The 24,841-nt window shown below is 36.1% G+C and overlaps 1 protein-coding gene, 1 long non-coding RNA gene and 1 other non-coding gene across 3 annotated transcripts in view; 1 reads left to right on the forward strand and 2 right to left on the reverse strand.

Annotated features, from left to right (window-relative positions):
• Positions 1 to 21,059, reverse strand: part of LOC124462112 — a 30,965-nt gene extending 9,906 nt beyond the window's left edge. The window contains exons 1-2 of the long non-coding RNA XR_006955384.1: positions 20,564 to 21,059; positions 13,264 to 13,660 (exon numbers count right to left, since the gene is read on the reverse strand). This is a non-coding gene — a long non-coding RNA (uncharacterized LOC124462112). The remainder of the gene's footprint in view (positions 1 to 13,263; positions 13,661 to 20,563) is intronic.
• Trnal-caa lies at positions 6,321 to 6,445 on the forward strand. Its single transcript has 2 exons — positions 6,321 to 6,358; positions 6,401 to 6,445. It is a non-coding gene; the product is annotated as a tRNA-Leu (tRNA).
• A 2,945-nt stretch (positions 21,060 to 24,004) lies between the features above and the next one.
• Positions 24,005 to 24,841, reverse strand: part of LOC6647993 (transcription factor E2f1) — a 36,103-nt gene continuing 35,266 nt past the window's right edge. The window contains exon 7 of the mRNA XM_023178221.2: positions 24,005 to 24,810. Within this exon, the coding sequence (XP_023033989.1) occupies positions 24,677 to 24,810 (134 nt within the window). The 3' untranslated portion in view covers positions 24,005 to 24,676. The remainder of the gene's footprint in view (positions 24,811 to 24,841) is intronic.

Consider the following 24,841-nt stretch of genomic DNA (forward strand, 5'->3'; position numbering starts at 1 on the left):
CCGAAAGGTGTTAAATATGTATACCAAGAAATAAGTAAACACACCAGAAAGAGAGAGAGAATGAAAGGGAGAAAGAGGGGCTAAAGATGTGCAAGCAACTTGAGAAACTCTCTTACTCCCTCTCTCTTTCTCTCTCTCTCTCTCACTCTCTCCCTATTGGCGCTTCGATGCATGTGAATGAATCGTAATAGAAGTGAATGAAATTTAATTTTCAATGGTTCAGTTTTCATTTTATACCCTTACACAAGGTACTTTCTCTTCTTTATCTCTCTGGCCCAAATGCAACTCTCTATTATTACTTTCTATTCTGTTCTAGGCCATTATCTCAAGAAGTTAAGTGTATTTCGGATTCGGCTAGTCGTTGTTAGTTAGGTTTTCGACTTTAATCTCTATTTACTTTTGAAATACGTTTTTAAGTGTTTGAAACTTTGTTGCTAAACAACTTTTTTATAAATAAAATAAATAATATACATAAATGAGAGGAAAACAAATAAAAATTTACTGGTTTTGATAAGATTTTGTATCTCTCTCTCTCTCTTCACCTCCATGCATCACGTAACGTCATGAGGGTCCACTAGGGTCTTATTAATATTATTTATGACTGAAAAATTGAGTATTTACTTTTGTAGCCCAATTTTTTTTTTTTTGAGTGTGGTGAAATGTTTAGTTTCATTTTGTATTTGAAGTTATCAATGAAATTTGTAAGCACACACACACACAGACACCCGAGTAAGGGAGATAGGGAGAACGTGTGTGTAATATGGCTTTCATTCAGAGACCCATCAAATGGGTCCCCTTCCCTGGCTTCCCTCTCATACGGTCTGGTACTCCCCCAATTAACCCACTGTGTGTATGGCATGAGTTATTGTTTACACCAATATGTGGCCCTATTTTTTTTTTTTTTTTTTTTGAGATATGCAGGTTATGACTTTCAATGATAAGCACGTTTCCACACTCTGTAAGACCGACACCCACCACCCCCTCTTCATCTTCGTCAGAAGAAAATGAGTTCATTGAGGTATTTAGGCCCAAAAGAAAACACATTTGGCAGCCCTTTTTGTTTTTGTTGGAAATTGTTAATCAATAAAAGCAGTTTACTTTTGATAGAATCTCTAAATTACTAGAATTATAATCCAAATCGTTTTGCCTTACTTAAAATAAGTTTTCTTTGATTTTTAGGTAATTTTAAAAATTCCATTTTCGAATGCTTGAAAACATTTTATATATGATAATGAATAATTTATTAGTGAATGTCATTTTTAATTTTATAAATTTTAATGCATTTTATTTAAAAAGTAGCTCGTTTCGTTATCAATTTAGCTTTAGATCTGTTATAATCTCCTCTGGCCCTAACATTTTTCCATCTCCCTCTCACATCACCCCTCCCCCCACCCACCCAATGCCCTCTCTCGATGGCTTGTCAAATTTTTTTGACATTTGCCATTGAACCCCGCGCCGCACATAAAGCAGGCGCCAAGCAGCCAGCAGATGGCAAAGCAGAGCAGAGCAGAGAGGAGAGGAAAAAGATAAAGAATCACCAAAGTAAATGTTTTATTTTGTTCTTCTCTTTCACTTGAATTCTATTTTCTTTTTGGTTTTATTTTGATTTTGATTTTCTTTTTTTTTTGTGATTTTTGTGTGTGGGGTTCGTTTGTTTGTTGTTGTTTTGTGATTTATGAAACATTTATTTGTATTTAATGAATTAATTTGATTTAATTTTTGATTGGAAAGCATTGACAACGAGAAAACTTCGCCACCACAAGCGACAAGTGGGGGACAGACAAAGCGAAAGAGAGAAAGAGAGTGTGTCATAGTGAGATAGAGACACATCGTAAGAGCAGCATAAAATGAAACGCAATAAGTTCTTACAAATGGCGGAAAAATACATAAAAACAATATAAATACATACAAAAAGGCAACAACAACAACAATAACAACAACAGAGCTAAAATAGTTGTTAAGCTATTAAGTTCCGCTTAAATTGTTTTCACATTTGCCTGAGCAGCGCCCCAGAGCGCCAACCCCACCACCCCGCCCCTTCCGTTAGCCGCCTTTCCCTTCCCCTTCCCCTTCCCTTTCCTCTTCCCTCCACTCCTCTGCTCTCCTCCTCATCTGCACCTCTATGGCTCACAGAGTCCGGCTCTCGACATTGCGCGGCGACTCAAGCTCAAGCTCAACTCAACTCAACTCGACAGAGGGACACAAGCGCCAACAGAGCAGTCAGCAGCAAGAAGTGGCACAAAAGAACCTAATCAAGAGCAAAGACAACAAAACAAAAAAAAGAAACAACAAAAAACAAAACAAAATGCCGCAAATAAAGCAATAAACAAGACACAATATTGTTTTTTCCCTCTTTTTTTTCCATCCTCCTTTTGCTTCTTGTTCTTCTTCTTCATGGATGTTATGTTCTGTTGTTGTTGTTGTTGTTGCTGCTGCTTCGGCTACCTCTTATGCTCACAAAACAAAACAAAAACTATCTCAAGAGAAACGAAATGAGAGCAACAACAACAATCACTATGATACCCTATTCCAAGACGACATCAATTAGATTAGAATGTTCAGTTGTAATTTAGTGAGATTTTGTTTAAAGATCTCCTCCTTAGCCTTATGTATATATAATCTTTAAAAATTAGATATATGTATTTCTTATAAATCGAAACACTTATAACGTTTAGAGAATGATCCTGTACTAGAAATATTTCAATTTTAAGTTAACAGCTAAAATTAGTTCATAATTTATTGAAATGTAAAACTAAGCAGCCTTGTAACACAAATGACTAATTTAGCTTTAGATATCAAATTGTATACAATTGAAGGTTCCAATTATTTTTTTGGTCCTTTAACTTGACGAAATTTTAGAACAATATGTAATTGATTGTAATGTGTTGTTTGTCCTGAACTGTAATTAGGTTCAAAGTTAGTTAGACTTTATCGTCTCGTATGCTAATCTAAAAGCTTAGCAGATCCTTTTTTCGTTTGACTAGGCTTTTTAATAAAGTCTAGCCTTGTAGAGTTGCTCAAGAATGTTGATGGCAAGAGCAACAACAACAACAACAATTACCATCAAACAACAACAATAAAAAGATACCAAAGCTCATGCAGACATCAAAGCATCCTAAAAATTAGAGAGCAAGCTAAGCATGAGAGAGAGAGAGAGAGAGAGAGAACTAGAGGTTGATACTAAAACCAAATAATATGATAGATCTAGGAATGGAAAAAACCTATTCATCTGAATACTAATTTTATTATATTTTTAGTTTTTTATTTTATTATTTTGTCGTTTTTAAAGGTCTTTAAAATCTATTATACACTTTTAATAATACTTCTTTTTAAAGCCAGGTAGGCTAGGTTTACGACATTTCAATTGACTGAAAGCTGTTTTTTGTTGTTATTTCATTAAGCTCGTTTATCGTAATGTTTTTTTGTTTTTCTTTTCTTTTTTTCAAATACAATGTGTCAAATGACTTTTGGAACTAGTTTTCCCACTCCAACGATTTCTAATCAACATATTATTTCCGCTTTGCCAAAGTTAGTGTAGTAGTAGCTGGCCAATAATCGGGATAGTATGTAACACTAAAAATGGTTTCAGTTTATGAACGAATAATGCTCCAATGCTTGTGCTTTATATACATATACACAAAGGAGAATGTCGTGAAATCTAGTTAATATTCAGGTATTTTTTTGTGATTAAAAACAAAAATTAAAATTTCATTCATGTTAAATTTCATTTATGTCATTCATTATCTCTCTGTGTGTGTGTGCGTGTGTGAAACAGATCCACAAAGAGAGGCAGCTTGTGAGGTAAGCTTAAATAGTCAATGAGAGCGAGCGAGGAAGCTAGGGGGATCTTGTTCTCTACTTGTGCTCTCTCTCTCTATCCCCATCTTTGTGTGGTTTTAGAAGCTGTGGAATTTTGTTTTACTCGCATCTTTATCATCATCATCTTTGTCTCTGCGTTTGTGTTGTGTATCTTCTTCTCATCTGGCAGATTGAAATGAGAATGGAGAGCAATTTCCTTAGATTTTATGGTTACAAAAATATTTGTATTACAATTAAATGGGTATTACAACACACTTAAAAAGTACACACACCACACAACACACACACACACAACAAAATGACATTTATGGTAATTTTGTTGCTTAATCTGTGTGTGTGTGTGTGTGTGCCTGTTGCGCCTACCGTCCCGCCGGACTAACGACAATGACAACATGAACGACAAAGAGACGTTGTAGTAGGACGGGGCAGACATAGAAATAGAAATAAATTAGACAACAAAATCAAATAAATAAAATAAAGACGACGTAAATTTTTACAATACGTAATAACAAGAGCAACACAACAATAAAAATAGAATGGGACAACAACAACAACAACATGAAAAATCAACACAAGAGAACAAGGAAAGAAAACTACAACAAAAAAAAAAAACAAAAAAAAATCTAATGCGCAACACGAATAGATGAATACGCTTCTTCTTCCGGTTTTGATTCTATCAGAATTTGTAATGTCATCGCCACCAAATGAGAACAAATCCAAAGAACAGATCTAAGGATGTGAGAATTGGGATAATTTGCCCTTAAAGTATGCAATAAACTGTCGAAAAATTCGTGAATCCCAGATATATGTAAGTAAAATAGTTAGTTACCAGTCAGTGGCAGATCTTCTGGGTTTAAAATGAGGGATATTACTCAAAATCTCTATTTTAGCTATGAAAGAGGTCAAAATTCGATATCTAATGACCGATTTCCCTCACCAATATTATGAATCAGAATCTGAATCAGACTAAAATGCTACCTAGTAGACGTATCGATAACTTTTTCAAGTATTTCTTTTCTTTTTTTTTGTCTATCGATAATAATAATAACAACAGCAAAGTTCTTAAATCCGTAAAGCAGCTCAAAACATAAATCGACACGTACGACACGGAGATCGACCGCAACAACCCTTCCCTGGTTGTTTTTCTTCTTCCTATTAAAGTCCAGGTTTATTGTTGTTTTGGTCTCACTAAATCAGATTAGATGACCGCCGACGCCCTCTCTAAAGACTTATCATCCCCCCCGCCAATCGCCCAGTTTTTCCCTTTTGTATCTAATGCGAATACGTGGTATAAAAATAAAATAGAAAGATCAGCAGACACAACAACAGCAACAACAATATTAGGGAGGGAGGACAAGGACGATGGAACACGAGGGGCAAAAGAGAGGTATGATGAGAAGAAGAACAAAGGGTGGGATAAGAAGCTGAAGAAACTGGCGACAGCTGAGTCGCAAGATTTACATCGATCACACTTTTTATGTCACATGAAGAGGGCAACAACAACAACAGCAACAACAATAACAGCAATAACAACGAGAAGATCAACAACACATTAAGCAATGGCATTTTGGCGAGACACTTCGACGGATAGACTCAGACACGGATACCATGTGAGAAGTCCATGTGAGTCTCTAAATACATATACATACATATCTATGCCGGCTGGCTATGTGTCTGAGAATTGCAGGGCAGACGATCAGACACCACCACCAAACCGAAACCGAAACGAAACGTAACGAAATGAAACCAAACCAATAAAATTCAACCCAGCACCAGCAGGCCGCCGCCTAGAGCAACCCGACGGACGAGGCCATTAGATGATCGCCTGGTCTAAATTTAAATGTCTGTGCGTTTAAGTTGCAAGGCAAAAATAAATCTACATAAAACAACGTAAACAACAACAACAAGAACAGTTTGTGTAGCTCTTGTAATGACAGATGATCACAAGATCTCTCAAGCAATCGGACCAGACACCCAGACAACAACGACAGACAAAGACAAGCAGCCAACAAAACAATCAGACCAGTCCAAAGAAAAAACATACATATAAGATAATTGTTAAAGTTGTTAATAATTTGGGTTTTGGGTTCCGGTTCGAGTTTCGCCTAGAGGATGGGGTTAGAGAGCAACAACAACCCCCTGTAATTATTCTTAAGGGTAGCAAAATGCTAATTCTTCACAAGAAAAAGAAAAAAAAATGTGATCATTAAAAAGGGATCACATATACACACGAATTCACTGAATAGATAATAAATTACAAAAGATCTCAATATTGAAATATATAAAAAAAAAAGAAACCCAAACCGAAAACGAGTACAATGATCTCGAAATCTATGGAAAAAGTTATACAAGATTTTTCTTTTAAGTAGTTTTATAATTAATTTAAAAATGCCCAAAGAAAAACATTTTTCCCTTAAGAATTTTCCTTTTTTTTATGTTTTTCGAATTTGTTTTGAATCTCATGAAAACATATTGGTATAAATCGACGCTGTTGGCCACATGTCAGGATGGCCGAGCGGTCTAAGGCGCCAGACTCAAGATTTTCACAGTCTTGCTTTCTGAACGAAAGTGCGTATGAGCGTTCTGGTCCTCTCTGAGGGCGTGGGTTCGAATCCCACTTCTGACAAATAATTTTTTTTCTTTTTTATTTATGAGAATATAATTTATTTTTTTATTTTGCATTAGTTATGGGCTTAGGTTAGCTTTATTGTTGTTGTTGTTACTATGATTTTTTATTAACAAATACATTTCTAGTATTGCTTTTATTTAATAGAGCATATAATTCTAAAATAAGTATTCCTAATGTTATCTATTTCTAATTGTAAGCCTATTTATGCAAATTTAACAAATTAAAGTGTTCTAAGCATGTCAGGGTTGATCTAACTAAATTTAAATAAAATTTTACTACTCAAATTTTAGCTTGGTCTGTCTTAATATCGAAATATGTTGTGCGAAAACATAAATATAAATTAAATTTTTTAATAACAAAATAAATTCTGTCATCATTTACTTGCTTAAATATTTATTTGAGTCATAATGTGAGTAATTTGTTTATATTTTTCTGCACATTTGTATGTATTACATACATTTATTTAAATGAATCATAAACATGATTTCAAAAACAGAAATCAAAAAGCATCGGTTGAATTGACCGACATTCTTTATTGTAAAAGATACATATCTCTGTCTCTCTTTTTTGTTTTTCTCTCCTTTATTCTCACTTTTGAGTCATTTCCAATTAAATAGTTCTAGAGAAACAAAATGATTTCATTTCATTTGATATAAAAATGGACCGAATTTAGAAATGAATCCTGTGATCTGATTTCTCTAATCATTCTCATCATCATTGTACCCAAAAAATCGAAAAATTTTAATTTTAAACATTGTTTTTGAAACTAAATTTAAAATATCTACTAAACAGAAAGGTGTTTTTTCCATCGCTATTCTATTTCTGCTCATCTCGTCTATTTGCCATGGTGTTTGCTTTTCCTAAACATTGCATTTTCTTAATTTAATTTTCGTGTTTCAGTTCACGATCAATTTCATTCTAATGATTGTAATTAAAAACATTTTTTTGTTTCCCCCCAAACTGTCTGCACACGAGTGTCGAGTCGAGTGTTTTCTGCCTTTCTGTCGGAGGCAACGTTTTCGGGTTGAGGTGGCAGTGCGGGTTGGTGGTGGGCGGTGTAAGATTGTAACGCCCACTCACGCGCCGTCTAAAACCGAAAAAAACAAAATTTAGCGCTCGGTTGGATATGAAAACAACAGCAATGAAAATGCAACGGCAGCAACGATATTTGTAGGGTTGCGATGAGGGGGGGGTTCCCAGTCGTCGTAGTCGACGTCAACGTCGTCGGTTGTCTCGTCATCAAATGCACATGATGAGGTGTGTGTGTGTATACATATTTGTTTCGGAATTGGCTACGTCTCTTGTCCTCATCGGCATTGTCATCGCTGGCGTCAGCAAACTGCATATAACAAAAAGCAAAAGCGTCATCTGTTCTGCATTTTACAAATTTTCTACACTAGATAAATTGATTTGATATTTCGCGCAATTTTCCGGAACATTTGACGCAAGTTCAGTTAGTTTTTGTTTGTCTGGAATTTGTGTGTGTGTGATAATGATTATATAGAAGATTTTACAGCACATTCCAACTATTGTCATCATCATCATCAGCATTAACATGTCTCCTTTGGCGGCATTGTATTGCGCGAGAGCAAACCGGACCCGGATGCATGATGCAAAAATTGCAATATCAAATCCAAAAAAAAAGCAAAACAAAACCAGGCGCACCACACAATGACTCAAAAAACATACACTAACAACAACAACAACCGCAAGCAGCAGATTGTGGGCTATAAAAAGCAGCCAACTAACTTTCCAAATGCCAACACACACACTATATACACACACACACACACACCGGGTGATTGTGAGACTTGAACAAACCACAGTCATTATGCATATACATATATAAATTTTTTTTTCTCCACTTTATTCAATGGGTGACGATGGATGGAGGCTGCGGCTACGGCTGCGGCGGCGACATTTAGCTAAAAAATGCAATAAACAGCATTCCAATCTAAACTCTCATGGAAATACACACACACACACACACATAATTTTCATGGCAATCCATAGACTGAGAAGACTATGAGAAAAAGATGAAAATGTAGAAAAAGAAAGAAGTATGCAGATTGAAGGAGAACATGGTAATAAGTTAAAAGGCGACAGGTCATTTCTAAGCCTTTTCAATGGGTTTCGCCCATTTTCATAGCATTACGCATATCTGTATATATACCATGATCTTTAGTGATCGACAAAGACCGATGTCCCCCCTGTAACTAATTTGACCCCCTCAAAATCTGTATCAAGAACCACCACTGTCTTAGTTCTGATCTCTAGCTAATTCTTTTGCTGTTGTTGTTGTGGTTGTTTAAAGTCTAATGATCAATTCTATTACTTATATAGGTATGTAACGGTTTATAGAGTTAAAGAATGTAATATTTACAGCTTATTGTTTGGATTAGTTCAGTTTAAGTCATAGATCAGTGTCGATTACTGAAAGGATCCTGTCAGAAACTACGTATATTTTACCAACCAAAAAGGGTGTCTCCTTTCCAAAATGACCGATTTTAGTCACCAAAACCATCAACTATAGACAACTACTTCTGCTACACGATCTTGTGGACATATGTGGTTGGAGAAAATGAAAAGTATCCTGCATAACACACCACTTCATATCAAAAGTAATAAATCACCTAAAACTTAACTCCATCTGTTCTAAAAGTAAATTGAAAAAACAAAAAGTAACCCCCATTTTTATGGTCATATCTTTTGGTTTTATCTAGCATTGTTGTTGGTTTTGTCCGAAAGACAGTAAAACGAATTTTTAATGGCCATCAATTAATTTGCAACTAAAAACCAACAAAGAAATTTTTATGTGTGTCATTTGGGTGCAACCCCATACATAATGCTACAATAATACATTTCCGCATTCTTCTCTCTCTCTCTGTGTCTATCTCTCTCTCTCTTAAGGGTAAGGGACGCATGCGCAACATCGAGAGACATTGGCAGGTCGACCTCGACCCACACACACACAAACACACATTTACACACACACTCAAATCATCGTCGTGTGGCGGCCATAAAAACGTCATCGTTTCACATAAAAAGCGCCAACAAGACAAACAAAAGGAGCACCCCCTTCTCCCACTTCCCCCCCTCCCCCATCCACACAACCACTAGTACACCCAGAAAACAGCAAAATGCAACCGAGGCGCAGTCAGTCTTTGTAATAGTTTTTTAATTGCTCATAAAAGTCTCTCGACAAAACTTCCATACATCCAAAAGGCGGCGGTGAAGGCGGTGGAGGCGAAGGGAGTGGGGCGACCACAAAAACATAACCCCATACAAGGCAATATCTGTTGTCCGTGTTGGGCTCATTAATCACTTGCAGCAAGAGCGGGATAGCAATAGTTAGTAGTGAGGTAAAAATACATTGATATAAAACCAAATATATATATGTATGTATGTGTTTGTATGTATATAAATCCGTTAAGTGTATGCAACGAAATCAAGCAAAAGTCTCACTTAAGTTATGTGCATATATTTAACGGGGTACGTCTATCATTATAGACGCGAGGGCGGGCGAGCGGTAGGCGGGGGCCAGAAACAAAAACGACCATAGAAACTGTCACACTTTTGTCTAGAGCTTCTCTTCCTCTTCTTCTTCTTCTTTATGTTTCTTGTGCTGCTATTGACATTGACAATATCCAAGTCTCAAAAGATGAATCGATCTAGAAATGGAGTTTCAATTAAAAGAATTCTATATTCCCTCCCCTCCTCTCCCATTCCATTCCACTGTTAAAATGGTTTCACTTTTGCTTTCCAAAAATTTAACTTGAGAAAAGAAAGAAGAAGAAGAAAGGAAAAGAAAATTCCATAATCATAACTTTCATAGTTAACATTCTCTTTTGTCGCTTCTCTTGAAATGTTGAAATAAGCCAAAAACTTCCCAAATACTTTTGATGAAGCAAACGACGGCGGCGCATCCAATCAAAAAGATATTGCATCTCCTACTCCACAGTCATCTTCTTCTGCAGCAGCAGCAGCTTTCTGCTTCATCTTTGCATTCTTTAACGGCGGCCACCAACAACAACAGACATCGAAGGTCTCTTCGAGCTCTGCCCTCGGCATCGGCATCGTCGTCGTCGTCGTCGTCGTCAAAGATTGGAATGTGGCAGCGCCACTTTACACCCTTCACGTTGCGTCTGCAGCTGTTGCTACTACTTTATGAGGCAGCATAAGTCCACACAGAGAGAGAGAGAGACAACAAAAATTTTACGGCATGTTAACTGTCTCCGGCTAAAAGCGGGTCGCCCTACCAACACACAACACAGCGGAAGGGAGGGAAAGGGAGGGAGATGGTGAATATTTTTCGTATGTGGTGTGGTAATTAATCATTCGTGGCCTGAACTAGGCTCGACAATGAATGGAATGGTTGAATATGGATGGGGAGAGGGAGAAGGAGGGGGGACCTACCCGCAGCAGCAGCAGCACTCCGTTTTTGGGCCTTTACTTTGTTATTTTTATGAATTTTTGTGTTGTATATGTATATACATACATATAATGTTAATCGTTACATTGTTCCGTTTCGTTTCATTTCGTTTCAGTTTCATTTCTGGTTACATCATACACCAACAACAACAACAAAAAGACATAAAAACCGACATTAAGCGAACAACAACAACTAAAACAACAACACGAGGTCTCTCAACATATTCCCTGCTCCCTCCCTTCACCAACTCCTCCTCCTCCTCCTCCTCTTCATCGTCGTCGTCTCCCTCATCCTACCATTGTCCTCTGTACATACAGCAGTCAGCCATCAATCACACACACAAAACGGAAATAAATATAGAAAAAGAAAAACACATAGAGACATACACACATAGAGAGAGAGAGTGTGACAAGATCTATGTGGGGGCAGGGAGTAAGGGAGGGGCTGGTTGGGAAGTGTGTGTGCAACGGAAGTGCGTCTAATTGAGCAACTGACAGAATGTGCGCGTCTGTGGCACTCTCCTAGACCTCCCCCTTCCCCTCCCTCCACATTCTTCCACCCCCATTCACCATCTTCTTCTGTTTCTTCTTCGTTTTCTCCTATTCCTGTGAGACTGTTGGACGCGTTTCACTTATGGGTAAGGGGGGACGGACAGAGGTTCGCTTTTGGCTATCTCAATCACTGACTGAATGAATGACTGACAGCCAACACGTGCTTTCTTCTCTAACGATTCAAAGCGAACAGCACAAAAATAGAAGCAAGGGAGGGGTTGGGGATGGAAACACGTATTGTGGGGATGGGGGGCCCATATAAGTAGGTACGGATTCTCGTCTATTGACGGAATGACACTTTAAGCGATCCTTTGCAATCGCTCACTCACAATCAAGACATGAAAAGTTTCTACAACATTCGACATTCCACATTCTCTCTTCTCTCCAAGGAGGAACATCTTATCACAGGGAACATCAAGTAGGCAAGACGTCATTTAATAGAGAAAAGGAGTAATAATTCATAGGAAATTGTTTAAAATGAAAAAATTGAGTATGTAAGGTATTTTAATGAGAAGAAAACTTCGCTATTTAGAAAACTTCAATTAAAAAAAATACTAAAGTCCATTTCATTCTCACAATCAAACAATATCCATCAAAATAAAGTGCAGCATATGCTTTTATCATTAAGAAAATTGAATCCATGTTTAAAACTGAATGAAAGTAATAAAAGCAGGGCTACAATTATTGAAAAAGCAGGCCTGGACACTTGGTCGTGATATTTATAGAACGTAAATCTGTTTTGTGACATTCGAAACTCTTCTGTTTGATTTTATAGTTTTAATATAAAACCAGAGGGATGTACATACATATGTATATAGTTTAATTCTTTCGATCCATTCATTTTGATCAAATTAAGCTTTAGTAATAAAATTTTATGATATTATTGTGATTATTGTATGATATATGAGGATACTAGAGGATCTATGTTCTTGAGTTCTTGTTTATGTATACCCAAAGGAAAGGAAAGGAAAGGAAATAAAGAAAAGCAACCCTAAACCATCTCACCATATTGAAAATTGTAACTAATAAATTTAATTGTAATTATGTATAATATAAATATCCTTGCTCTGCTTACGACTTACTCATTTGGGAATTTTGTGTCTTGTGAGTGAGTGTTTCTTTCCAAGTACATACATATGTACATATATATTTCCGTTTAAAAGCTGCATTCCCCTTTTTCAGAATGTGGAATTGCAATTGCAATGGCATGCCACATGCCACATGGTGTGACTCTTAAGTGTCCCCCACCCCACCCCACCCCTCGCGTGCCCAGTTTCCCCTTTGGAACTCTCGTCATCATCATCATCATCATCATCATCATCGTGAACCACTACTACTTCTGCTCATCAAGCGTCGTCTCAAGTGTGGCAGCTCGTGTTGTGTGCTCTAAAACTGTGAAATGCCCAGACGGTGAGTGGGTCTGCTGCTGCTGCTGCAATTGACTAACTGACTGAGTGACTAACTCACTGGATGACTGTCGGTCAGAGTTCTGGGCTTTGTGTGTTGCCTACGCCAAGTTATTATTTTTTATTGCGACAGACGTCGCGCCATTTGTTACACATTTATTTTTGCCTGCCTTTTTTCTGCTTCTTCTTCTTCTTCTTCTTCTTGTTTTTCTGGTCCGAAGAAAATTTCCTCACAATATTTATTATGCCAGTTTTTCTCATTCTTTTTTGGAACTAGGCCATGCGGATATCCCCCATATCGCATACCATTCCCGCAATAAATTGTCAATCAAATCAACATAAATTTTCTTTTAGAAAAATTCCTTTCCTGACAAAACCAAAAAAAAAAAAAAAAATAGAAATAAAAATAGAACAAAGACGGCTTACCTATAAAGTTGTTTTATTTTCTTTGTCTTTGTATTTTTGCCTCCTTCCTTTTGCAGTTGTTGTTGCACTTTTCTTTTAGCAATTGTTGTTAGACAAATAGATAGATATCCTTTTTCTACCGTTAGAGAGCCTTTTTCCGCTCTGCTCGTGTCAAATATGTATATTTTTTTTCACGTTTTAAACTTTTCCGTGTTTTCTTATTCCTTTTCTCTGCACACACTTCACTTCACTTTTCCTTCTTGACTAGTAGTAATTTGCCTTCCATGTGGATTATCATTTCGCCATATTTATTGAATTTTCTCAATAATTTTTCACTTTAGCCGTTTTCATCACCTGCTTTTCACATGAATGCCATAAAATCTCTCATTTCAAGGACATACATATATTCGGTGTGAATCTGTAAATAGAACAAATTGAAAAAAGGTTCATATAAAGGATTTGAACAGGTAGAAAATGCAAAAATTTGAATATCCTTTTCAATTTTACCAATGGACATACGTTGAATAAGTTAGGCATTTCAATAAATATATAAAAAATGAATAGAATAATATGTTGAAATTGATATAGAAATGCAATTAAATTGTTTGAGTTTATTCTTTTAGTTTTTTTAAATTCTCCCAAAACATTTGTTCAACTTTCGAGCACTTTGAGAAAGAAAAGTACAGCCTAACCTTTGAAACTGCAAAAAAAATAAATAGGCAAAAAAAAAATAAAAATAAAGCTTGGTAATTTAATTCCAGCCAAATGCAAAACTCTCATAATACGGGACAAAACTTAAACATCAAATCTCACCCAAAGCAAAAAAAAAAAATAAATAAAAAAAATAAAAGTAACCCGAAATACAATGAAATTATTATGAAAAAAAAAACACATTGCTACATCAAACGGCAGCCGCAAAAATAAAATAATAATAATAATATTAACCACAAAAATATATTAACAGTCGCCACACCTTTTCATAAAATTGCAGTCAAAATAATGTGTGTAAGGAATAAAAACAACAGAAAAAAAAAACCGAAAAGGAACAACACTAAAATGGCCCTTACATACACACACACACTCAAAGGCGACTCCCTCGCTTGCTCTCTCTCTACCAAAGGCACACAGACAGACAGACACACTGACAACATTGCAGAAATCAAGCAAATAAAAAAACATAAATTAATTGCAATTTTTTTGTATATATATATTTTGTTTTTTTTTATTTAAATACCAGTTTTTTTTTTGCTTGCTAAAATTTATTTTGGTCAAGACAAAAAAAAAAAACATGCACACACACACACACACACACACAGACTTGAAAGATACCGAGAGAGACACATAAATAGAGAGAGAGAGAACGCACTCGATGACGTTGACCCCGAAAAATGACGCCGAAGCGTAATGTGTGAAATGAGCAGCAGCAGCAGCAGCAAGCGAATGTGTATGAAAACAAAAACAAGAAACCCAGTCTAAACGTAAAAGAGAGCAAGAGTATGCCAATGAAAGAGCAAGCGAGAGAGCAATATAGAGGGAGGGAGGGCAGCGCGTCTGTTTGGGTTTTTTTTTTTTTTTTTGCGGATAGACATGTAAAAGGCAATGCGTATAAAAACATGCACAGACCCAGACACAACAAAACAAGGACAACGACGACAACAACCACAAAAGGCGCGGCAGAGAGAGCGCATGTGCAAGAAGAGCAAGACAGAGAGACAGAGAGAGAGAGAGCAAATACAAATACAAGCGAAATTGTATTTGTATTCTCACATGCAAGCAAAAAGCCGCCGCTGCCGCCGACGCCGCACCGCCAAATTTTCTGCAAGCGCCAGGGCTCTGCGACTGCATCACACACACACACAGACACATTCACACTGCAGACTAAAAAGCGCAATCGCTTATGAATGGGGCCCAAGCAAATGTGTGTGTGTGTGAGAGAGAGAGCGAGCGAGCGAGCGAAAGAGAGGGAGACTTGATGTCGTTGGCCCTTGTCTGGGACGAGACGCGTTTTTGTTGTTGTTGCTGTAAAAATGTGGTACAGTGACTACCAAAATATACTAAGTCTGAGGACGAAGGCCTAAAACACATTGAGCGAGTGAAAGAGACAGCATGAGTGTAAGGGTGTTGGCCATAAAAATTTTACAATTGCGGTTGTAAAAAGTTGTAAATGTGTGTAATACTTTTGCTAGTTGTAGTAAGTGTAATAGTGTAGTAAATTTTCCTAGTGAGCAAATAATAATGAACGGAAAAACTATACTCCCACCACAACCACCACAACCACTCCCCTCTCTCCTCCTCCTCCTTCTGCTCCTCCACGAATCCTACACACACGCCACACGCCACTCAACCATCAATACTTTAGTAAACAAGGAGAAAAACAAAAAAGAAATTCATAATAACTAAAGCGAAGGTTCCGAAGGTGGTGTGGTGCGCTCCACTCTCTTGGTGGCTGTTCAAAAGGCGCCGCCTAATTAAAAACCCATTAAAATTTAAAGCCCGCCGCCTAATAAATACACATATATACATAAATTTTGCAACAAAAACCCAAAACCAAACCCATCCACCAACAGCTACCAGCACTAAAATTAATTACCTCACGAAACTCCCAAAAAAAAAAGTAAGAGAAAAAAAGGAAGCAACTACTACTACACTAACGACCAACCAACTAACCAACCAACCAACCAAGCATCAACAAGCACACTGTCAAGAAATTGTAGATATTTATCATCAGGAAATAGAGAATACCTTATCTTAAATATATGTATAGTCTTCCGGTAGAACTCTTCTTTCTATTTAAACACTTCCTCAAGGGATCTTCCAATTTGAAAACTTGTGTCACCTCTTTTCGCTTTTCTTCGCGACTTTATCGTTAGTAAATTCCAAATATTATCTTTGAATTTTTGGCAATAAGTTAGCTAGATATATCAAATTGTAAATTTATAAATGATCGAATTTTCAACCAATTTCCAGACATGCTTCTTGTCCATTTTGATCATTACATAAGATTTAAACAAATATGCAGCAAAAAAATGGAATTAAAGTGCATAAATAACTTTTGAACCGACGGCTTTTGAGCCCAATGTGCATTGTCAGCGTCGCGTCGCGTCGCATCACGGAACAGCATGGAAATTGTGTCTAAAAATAATGCAACAATGTTGCAAAAGCAAACATCAGCAGACAGTCAGTGACATAGAGAGCCAAGCGTCGCCGCGACAAGACACACTCACACACACACACTTACGCGAAATAAAGGGAAGATATCTACAAGAGATATGCCAAGGGACGAATGGGTAGGGGGAGGCAGAGGGCCAAGGGGCTTGGATACGAGGCTAACTCTTGCTCTGGATGAAAGAAGTAGTTTTACGTCTTGCCGTCTCTGTCTGTCTGACTGTCTGCTATCTCTCATTGTTTGGGGAGGGTTACCCGGCCGGCTATAGTTTCGAGTTCAACTTCGACTTGGTCGTCGTTGGCGGCTAAAAGGAACAGCGCAAAAAAGGAGAACAAAAAAAAATGTGCCAACAGCGACGGCGCACCGTGGAACTGGAAACTTTATTTTAAAGAGCAATATTGATTTGAAATGAAAATTGGACAAGCTTTAACCACTGTGCAATGTTCGGCGCGTGAAGCACTCAAAGAAGAAGAAGCAGAAGAAGAAGGTGGGGAAGCTCTGAGAGGCGCTGAGAGAGGATGGCTGGCTGCATGGATGGGCCACTAATCGCTAAATTTACGAGTACAGTTAAAATAAAATCATAAAAACGTCTTCTTTCCTTATTCTCTTGTTGTGGTTGTTGTTGTTATTGTTGTTGGTTTACTTTGGTTTCTTTGTGGTTATTGCTGTTGAGGCAGGCGGCAGGCGGCGGCGTCAGACAGTCGATTTTTACATCATGTTAATGCTGTTCATAATAATGAAGTAGTTCGTTCCACATTCACCACAACAACAAAACCAACAGATAAAAGAGCCGTGTGAAGTATTGAAATCCTTGAGAGATAAGAGGATTTTGGTGTTAACTAATAAGTAATATTAAACTAATTAGCATCACTAATAACTTATGAAGTTGTCACAAGATCTCAAATATGTATACAAATTCAATAATCTGAAAACTGTGGTTTATCAAATCCTTTAAATCCTTTTGAATTTCACAGCTTTATATCACAAGAATGTGAATGTTCTTGGCATGTAAAGGATTGTTTAGCTAAACATACGGAAGTTACTTGTAAAAATCTAATTAAAAACAAAACAAATAACCGAAATCAGGACATTCGAAGGTCATTCACGGGCGAAAAGTACAAACGATTAAATGTATTTGAACAAGCAAAGAAAAAAAACAAATACAAAAACAACGACGAAACGCTAAACAAATTCTTGAAAAAAAAACTTATTAAACAACTTTTTCTCAATAGTGAACAAAAAAATTGCCCACGCACAATAGTGTGGGATAGTAAACTGTGTGTTGGAAAGAGATGGTGAGCATTTTGGGGCTTATCTGCCGCAATGTTTATGAAAATGACTATAAATACAGACACAGAAACATCGGTACATACATACATATAATACATATTTATATATGTTTTATACATACATACATACAAACAAAAACAGCCGCCCACCCAGTCACACGCACTTTATCAAGAAAAGGTGCAGTGAGAGAGGGCAGAGAGAGAGAGAGAGAGAGAGGGAGAGCAAGAGAGAAAGATAGAAATGCAACCACGTGTGTTGTTTATGACAGCAACAGCAAAACTCGCACACACACACATACATTTCTATATGTGCATGTACATGTACACTCACCCACACTCACACATTCCCCGCAGCCATAAGCGAACGGAAAATAATAAACGAATGTCAATACAAAGCGGAATCTTTAAAAACAAGAAAAACAAACAAGCGAGCAAAGCAAAATGCCGAAAAAAAATATAACAACAATTCGTATGTGTGGAAGAAGAACAAGAAGAAAACGAAGAGAGAAGAAGCAGAATAATAACAACAACAACAACTAGCAAAGCAGCAACATCGAGAACACATTTTAAAAAGTGTCAAGGAAAAGCAAAAACAAAAGCGAATGTGAGCAAGAGAGAAAGGGAGAGAGAGAGAGAGTGAGAGCGAAGGCATTGTAAGAACAAGTAACGGTAAAATCTAAAACATACAGGAAGAGAAAGGAAGATAAAGAGAGATGGAGAGAAGGATTTGTGTAGATTCCCATAGATCGCATGTATTTTTAACAAATGTACTCATCGTGTTTTTTTTTTTTTTTTGTTTGATATCTGGCGAACAACTGAGCCAAGACCTCAACGCATGTTAGATAAGCGCCTAATAATCCTTTATCATTATTAGATTGCCTTAATCTAGTGTACATACTTACTAATATGTATGGCCATGTTTAGGCCCCCAAAAAATGATCACTCCCTATAGATACATATGTACAAATTGTTTATGTATAGTAATTTTAGATATTTCTCTGCATTACAAGACAAAGGACTCGGCATAAGGACAGCAAGTTCACCCACACAAAAAGAGTCTAGAGAGGTTAGAGCTCTATTTGAGCGTGTAGGTGGACAACACGTCATTCACAATAGTTAGTTCTATTTATTGCAAACCAATTGCTGTTTATGCGTAGGCGGAATAAGCTACATATGTACATACATACATATATGTACATTTGTCTCTGTGTGTGTGTGTGTGGCAAAAAAAGACCTTTAGACTCATTTGTGTTGCCTTTATTTTCTTTTGTTTTGTGATAAGACACAAATCAGAGAAAGAGAGAGAGAGGGAGAGACAGTTCTAGCCTCTAGTGGTGCTTGTGATGCTTATTGTGCGTGCGTGTGCATGTTGTGAATCACTATTATCACTTGTAAATAAAAATATGAAAATAAAGTCATCTGACTGACATGTGTTCATTCTATGTGACTGCGACTGTGACTGTGTGTGTGTGTGGGTGTGTGCGTGCGTGTGAGGTTGAGTCATAGAACGGAACAGCAACAACAAATTGCGTAATTGAGTTATTAGAAGAAGACGCGCTTTTGGCTAAGTTCAAGGCCAGACAGCAGCGGCATTTAACAGTAACAACAAACTGCACACACACACACACAAATATATTTCGTAAGTGTGAGTGTGTGTGTGTAAAGGGTCAATGACACCTGTCTGTTTGTCTCACACACACACACATACAAGCTTATCACTTGGTCACTCTCTTTGTTTCTCTCTCGTTCTCTCGTCTCTCTCTTTAAATCTTTTTTTCTGGCATTTTAGAACCGCTAAACGGTTTGTTGTTGTTGTTCATTTCTTTTAAGTGTTAATTAGTGTGGCAAAATTATGCGCCAAAATTTCCATACGTCATCAACAATACAAGATAAACAATTTCCGGTTTTAGTTCTCCCTCCACATACATACACATATACATTTACAATCACATATTCTATTCTGTTTTCTATAGCTTTCTCCCTCTCTCTCATTTGGTCTTGCTGTGTTGGTTTAGCTAAAATGTTATTTTTGGTTTGCTTTAAAAATAAATATATTACGCACAAATACAAATACAAATACATACGGAACATACAAGCAGCATGATTAATACGCTAAAAAATGCGCAATAATAAAAATAATAATAATAAAAGTGGGGAAAACACAGCAAGTGGGCAGCTCCAACACCAACACCAACCCCTCCACTCCCACTCCCACCCCACACCCACTCCGTATCACAAAAAACAGCGGTAGGCCAATTAGTGCTTTATGCTTTTTAATTAGCAGCACGCAAAAACAACAACTTTTATTGCACACACACACACTCTCACACACATTAACATACGCAAGCGCAATTGCTCTCTACCTTTTCTCTCAGCACTCTCTTTTTTAAGCCGCTAAAAGTCATGTTTGTGCCTGTTTTTATACCCTAGGGCCTAGGATAATGGAATACACAACTTTTGTTCAACAAGCGATCAATTTAAATGTATGAAATAATTTAAACAATTATTTTTTACTATTGCCCGATGGAAAACTCTCTTCACTACACCCACTTTAAGCGAAAGAAAGGCGCGCATTTTCAAGGGTATAAAGAAAACGTCACAAACAGAGTTAGCCGGGCCCTCTCGTTCACGCTCTCTCCCACTCTCTGCTTGCGCTCTCTCTATCTCTCTTCCCATGCTCATTCACAAATCGAGACGTAGACAGGCGGCGGCGGCGGCAAAAAGATAGATATGGAACAACAACAACAACAACAACAACTTCGCATAAATTGCTGCTGCGTAGTAATTCTTTTTTTTCCCATTTCATTTTGTTTTTGTTTTATGTTGGTTTTTTGATTTTTGTTCATTCTCTTTGCGTTTTATTTACCTTTCAGCATTCTTTTTTGTTGCTTTTGTTTTTTTTTCTTTCTTTTTTTTTTGGTATCGATTTCAAAATAAGAACTACGCACTTTTCATTCGATTCTTCCTTTTTCCGTGTTGCTTTCTTTTTTGCGCCGCAACGAAATTTATTTATTTATTTCACACACAGACACACTCACTCTCTCACACCCCCATTTTTGGGTATTTCTTGGAATTTTATTATGATTTTCTCAAATATTTCCATTCAACTCAACATTTTTCCTTCACTATTTGGCCGCCATACGATTAACTCCGTTTTTGGCTTTTCTGTATTTTCTTTTATTTCCGCAAATACGCGACCCGCGCAAAATAAAAACTACACACACACACACTCTCAATAATTAATTATTTGCATATCTGTCTCACTCTCACTTATCTCACTGCGTTTCATCCAAACACGAAATTTCACCCGAAATTCTCAACAAAAAATTTCCGCGCGACATCCACCCGCATCGACTTCAAAATAAAAACAACAACAAAAAAAAAATCGCCGCGTAAATTCGCCCTCTCGCCATAAATTCGCCCTCTCGCCGTAAATTCTTGCCGAGAAGCCGCTACCCAGTAAACATAAACCCAGCCCAAAACATATGTTTTCTCCAGTGTATTTGTTTTAAAAATTGTTTTTAAATGTATGTTTTGTTTGTTTGCAATGCTTTTTTTGCGAAATCCTTACGTGATGGTGATGGACAAAAACTGCCCCCAAATTACCAAAAGAGACTTAAAACAATTTGTTATGAAATTATTAAGTAAAAGTGTGTCGAAATGCTTTAAATAGTGAATCTCCTACGAATACCCTTTTCGAACCACACCGAACCGATGAGGCGAACTGCAACCGAAGCCACATCGAACCACGTCAAACTCGAGCCATTCAAGTCGAACATGCAACAAAAGAATCGAACATCGAGCAATTGATGCCAACTCCAACCATTGAATATTCGCCGTAAAAAACATCGAACCACATCAAACTCCACGCGAACCAAAATACTGGGAGCTGTTAAAATAGGGAGCAAAATACTGGGAGCTGTTAAAATAGTCATATAATAGTGGGAGCTGGCAAATAAGGGGCACTTACCGCCAAATTTAAGCCCAAAAATTAAAATTTTGTTAAATGAAAATAAGTTTTAAATTCCGTGTGCGCGCAAATATTTAAAAGTAAAAAATCCCATTAGGAATAGGATACATCAGCAACATTGCGTACGTCATATATTTGAATACAATGCATTGCACGAATAAAAGGTTCTTTGATTACTGTCCAACGATTTCTTTATTTAACTTTAATTATTGATTTTAAGTATTTCCATCAATATTAAAACCTACTCTTAAAACTCAAGTGAATTTTTGGAATGTCAAACCGATAAATATGTCCGAGTGTGTGAATCTTTTTATTCGGAGTGTGTTTCTCTGAAGAAGTTTCAAGGATCTCACAATATCCTTTATAATGCTTAATTCTTGATGCAAAAATAAAGAAACATGTGTTTAAATATATGTAAAATGTAAAATAATGTATGTAATTTGGATACATTCCAAAAAATTAGTTTTTTATCGGACATTGACGTGTATATACAGCTGTGTTCACGCAAATAGCAGTGCCCATAAGCTTTGACTCTAAAATTGTTAAATCACATTATAAAGACCATAAATGAACTATTATTTTTTAAATTCATAATCTATATTTACATATAATTAAATTACTACCATTTTGGACTGAACAAAAAGTCCACTATTTTCAGAAACTAGCATGATAGTGGAAAAAGGGTATTTTGAGCTGTTCATAAAAATAGCAATGAGAACTAAGAAATAAAATCTGTCGATTCCAGCGACCATCTCTGCAGTTTCCAATGTTTTGGATCCATTCCGTCTTCTCGGTAGACTAATGCGTTCCTCTTTCGACTAACATGAAAATTGTAGCGTTAGTTCACATAATTATCTAATTAATTACACTTACAACTGAAAGATTTGTAAACTTTTTATTTGCTTTTATCGCAACTAATCGAAACACTGCTATTTTTACGGACAGCCAAATTTGTGGGGATAAAATGTGAAAAACAACCCAAGAATTAGTAAAATTAATGGATTTTTTTTGAGTTTTCTATGCCTATATACCATTTTACAAACCCAAAGTCAAAAAACTGTATCTTTAAAAATGAATATAATTCTTTGTTAGCATCTACTGAACTTTCGGGTATTCCCTTAAAAGGGGATAAATAACAATCGTTTTATAACTTGATTCTTCTTTGCAATAAATAATTTAAATAAATAACTGTGAAGTTTAGAATTTTAAATCTTAATATATGACTATTAAACAAATTAATATACTGAGAACTAAATTTGTTTATTTTGTCTAAATCTTTGTTCTTTTGATTACAAAGCTGTAAAAGATCTCGGCAAACGCAGTTTGGGAGAAGTTTGGAACTGAAAAATGAGATCCGTAGCCATATTTTACCCATAACTTGAGGAAAAAGCGTAAATTATATGGCTAAAACAAAAAAGTCAATCAATTTAAAGTTTATTTTTTTGCATTTCTTTTTATTATTTGAAAGTTTTCTTGGTTTTTCTAATATTTATTTCGTTTTTTTTATTTTTTTTTTTTATTTTTGTAGACGTTTGTTTGATGTTTTTTTTTTTTATTGGAAAATGTACCTAACAATTTGTTGCTGTTTGTTTTGTTTTTTTTGTTTTGTTCTTACAAAATTAAACGTATTTTAATTAGATGATTTTTGTTTTATGTTTTTTACAATTGTATTGGTTTTTATTTATACAATTTGTTAAATAATTAATCTTTATGTACTTGTAGTTGACTCTGTATCTGTGTGTGGGTGTGTGTGTGTGTTTTGTGTGTTGTGATTTGGCTTTCGATGGGGGTGTTGGGGGATATAGAAAACTTTTTACTTTTGGGCCCGTGTATCGCTTTCTCTTTTACTTCTTTTCTTTTTTTCAACTGTTTGTGTGTGTGTGTTTTAAGATTATAGTTTAAATTTGATAACAATAACAAATCATTTATACTTAATTAACTTTAGTAACTAAAAAAGGGGAAAAAATGAAACAGAAACCAAAAGCGAAAGATAAAGCAGAGTCGAATCATTGAGACATGGAGACAGCTAGCTAGGGAGCGAGGGGTAGTTATAATGATAGATCTAAGGAATAACTAACTTGGCCAACATCAGGTTCTTTTAGCCATAGAAGAAATGCGTCCTGTGTGTGTCTGAGATAAAGATGGTGGAGATGGTAGGGGGGCTAGCAATAAGCGGATCATAACAAGAATACACACCACACTTTTGGTTGAGTTTGTTTTTGTGTTTTTTGTTTTAGGTTTTCTTTATAAAGATACACCCGGCCGCACCCCCGAGAGATTTTTCTATTGGCTGTAAGGAAAATTGCATGTCTTCCTATTTATTTAACAAATTTTAAATGAAATTTTATCGCTTTGCTGGTTTTATTATTTGATTCTCCTTTTAAGGATAATAAACTTGTTGTTTATTATTAATTTTTTTCTTTTATAACTATTTAAAATGAACGACTTTTTTATGTGTGTGTGTGTGTGTGTGACAATTTTTGGCCAAAACTAAACAATTTGAGATAGGAAACGATTTTGCTTATAAGAAGGCTAAAAGTTGAAATGATTTTGCCGCTGCTTTTGTTGTTGTTGTTTTATGCTTAAAATAGTTTGGTTTATAAATTTAAATGTAGATTTGTTTTTGTTTTACGCTTAAAAGTGTTTGCACACAACTTAGTTTCATTTAGTTTGCTAATTTGTTAATGATCGTTTTTTGTTTTTTTTTGTTTTTTGTGTTTTGTTTTCTTATATATTTTTTTTGTTTTTTATATAATTTATATATAGATTGTATATATATAATAATAAATTTGTAATTTGTAATGTGTAATATGTGCTGCTTGTAATTAATTGTTGTTGTTGTTTGTTTGTTTCTTTGTTTTGTTTTACTTGTAATGTATATAATTTAAAATTATAAACACCCCCCCTTGCTGCGCGCCCCGCACCCTCTTAAGCAGTCGTTTGCTTGTTTGCTCCTCCTTCTGTTCAACTTGTGACCTTGGCTCTTCTCCTTTTTCGGCTTGTTCGCTTTCAGGGGGGACCATAATTATGGGTCTCAAAATCAAACAATCGATCGATACCTTCGTTCGCATTCAGAGCATAAGGATAATCGTTGTCATCCGGCGGATTTATTGACACAAACGTATTCAAATCATTGTTGAAATCTGCAAAAAAAAACAAATTACATTGCATTTA

Source organism: Drosophila willistoni, chromosome 3R (genome assembly GCF_018902025.1).
Source record: "Drosophila willistoni isolate 14030-0811.24 chromosome 3R, UCI_dwil_1.1, whole genome shotgun sequence".
NCBI lineage: Eukaryota > Metazoa > Arthropoda > Insecta > Diptera > Drosophilidae > Drosophila > Drosophila willistoni.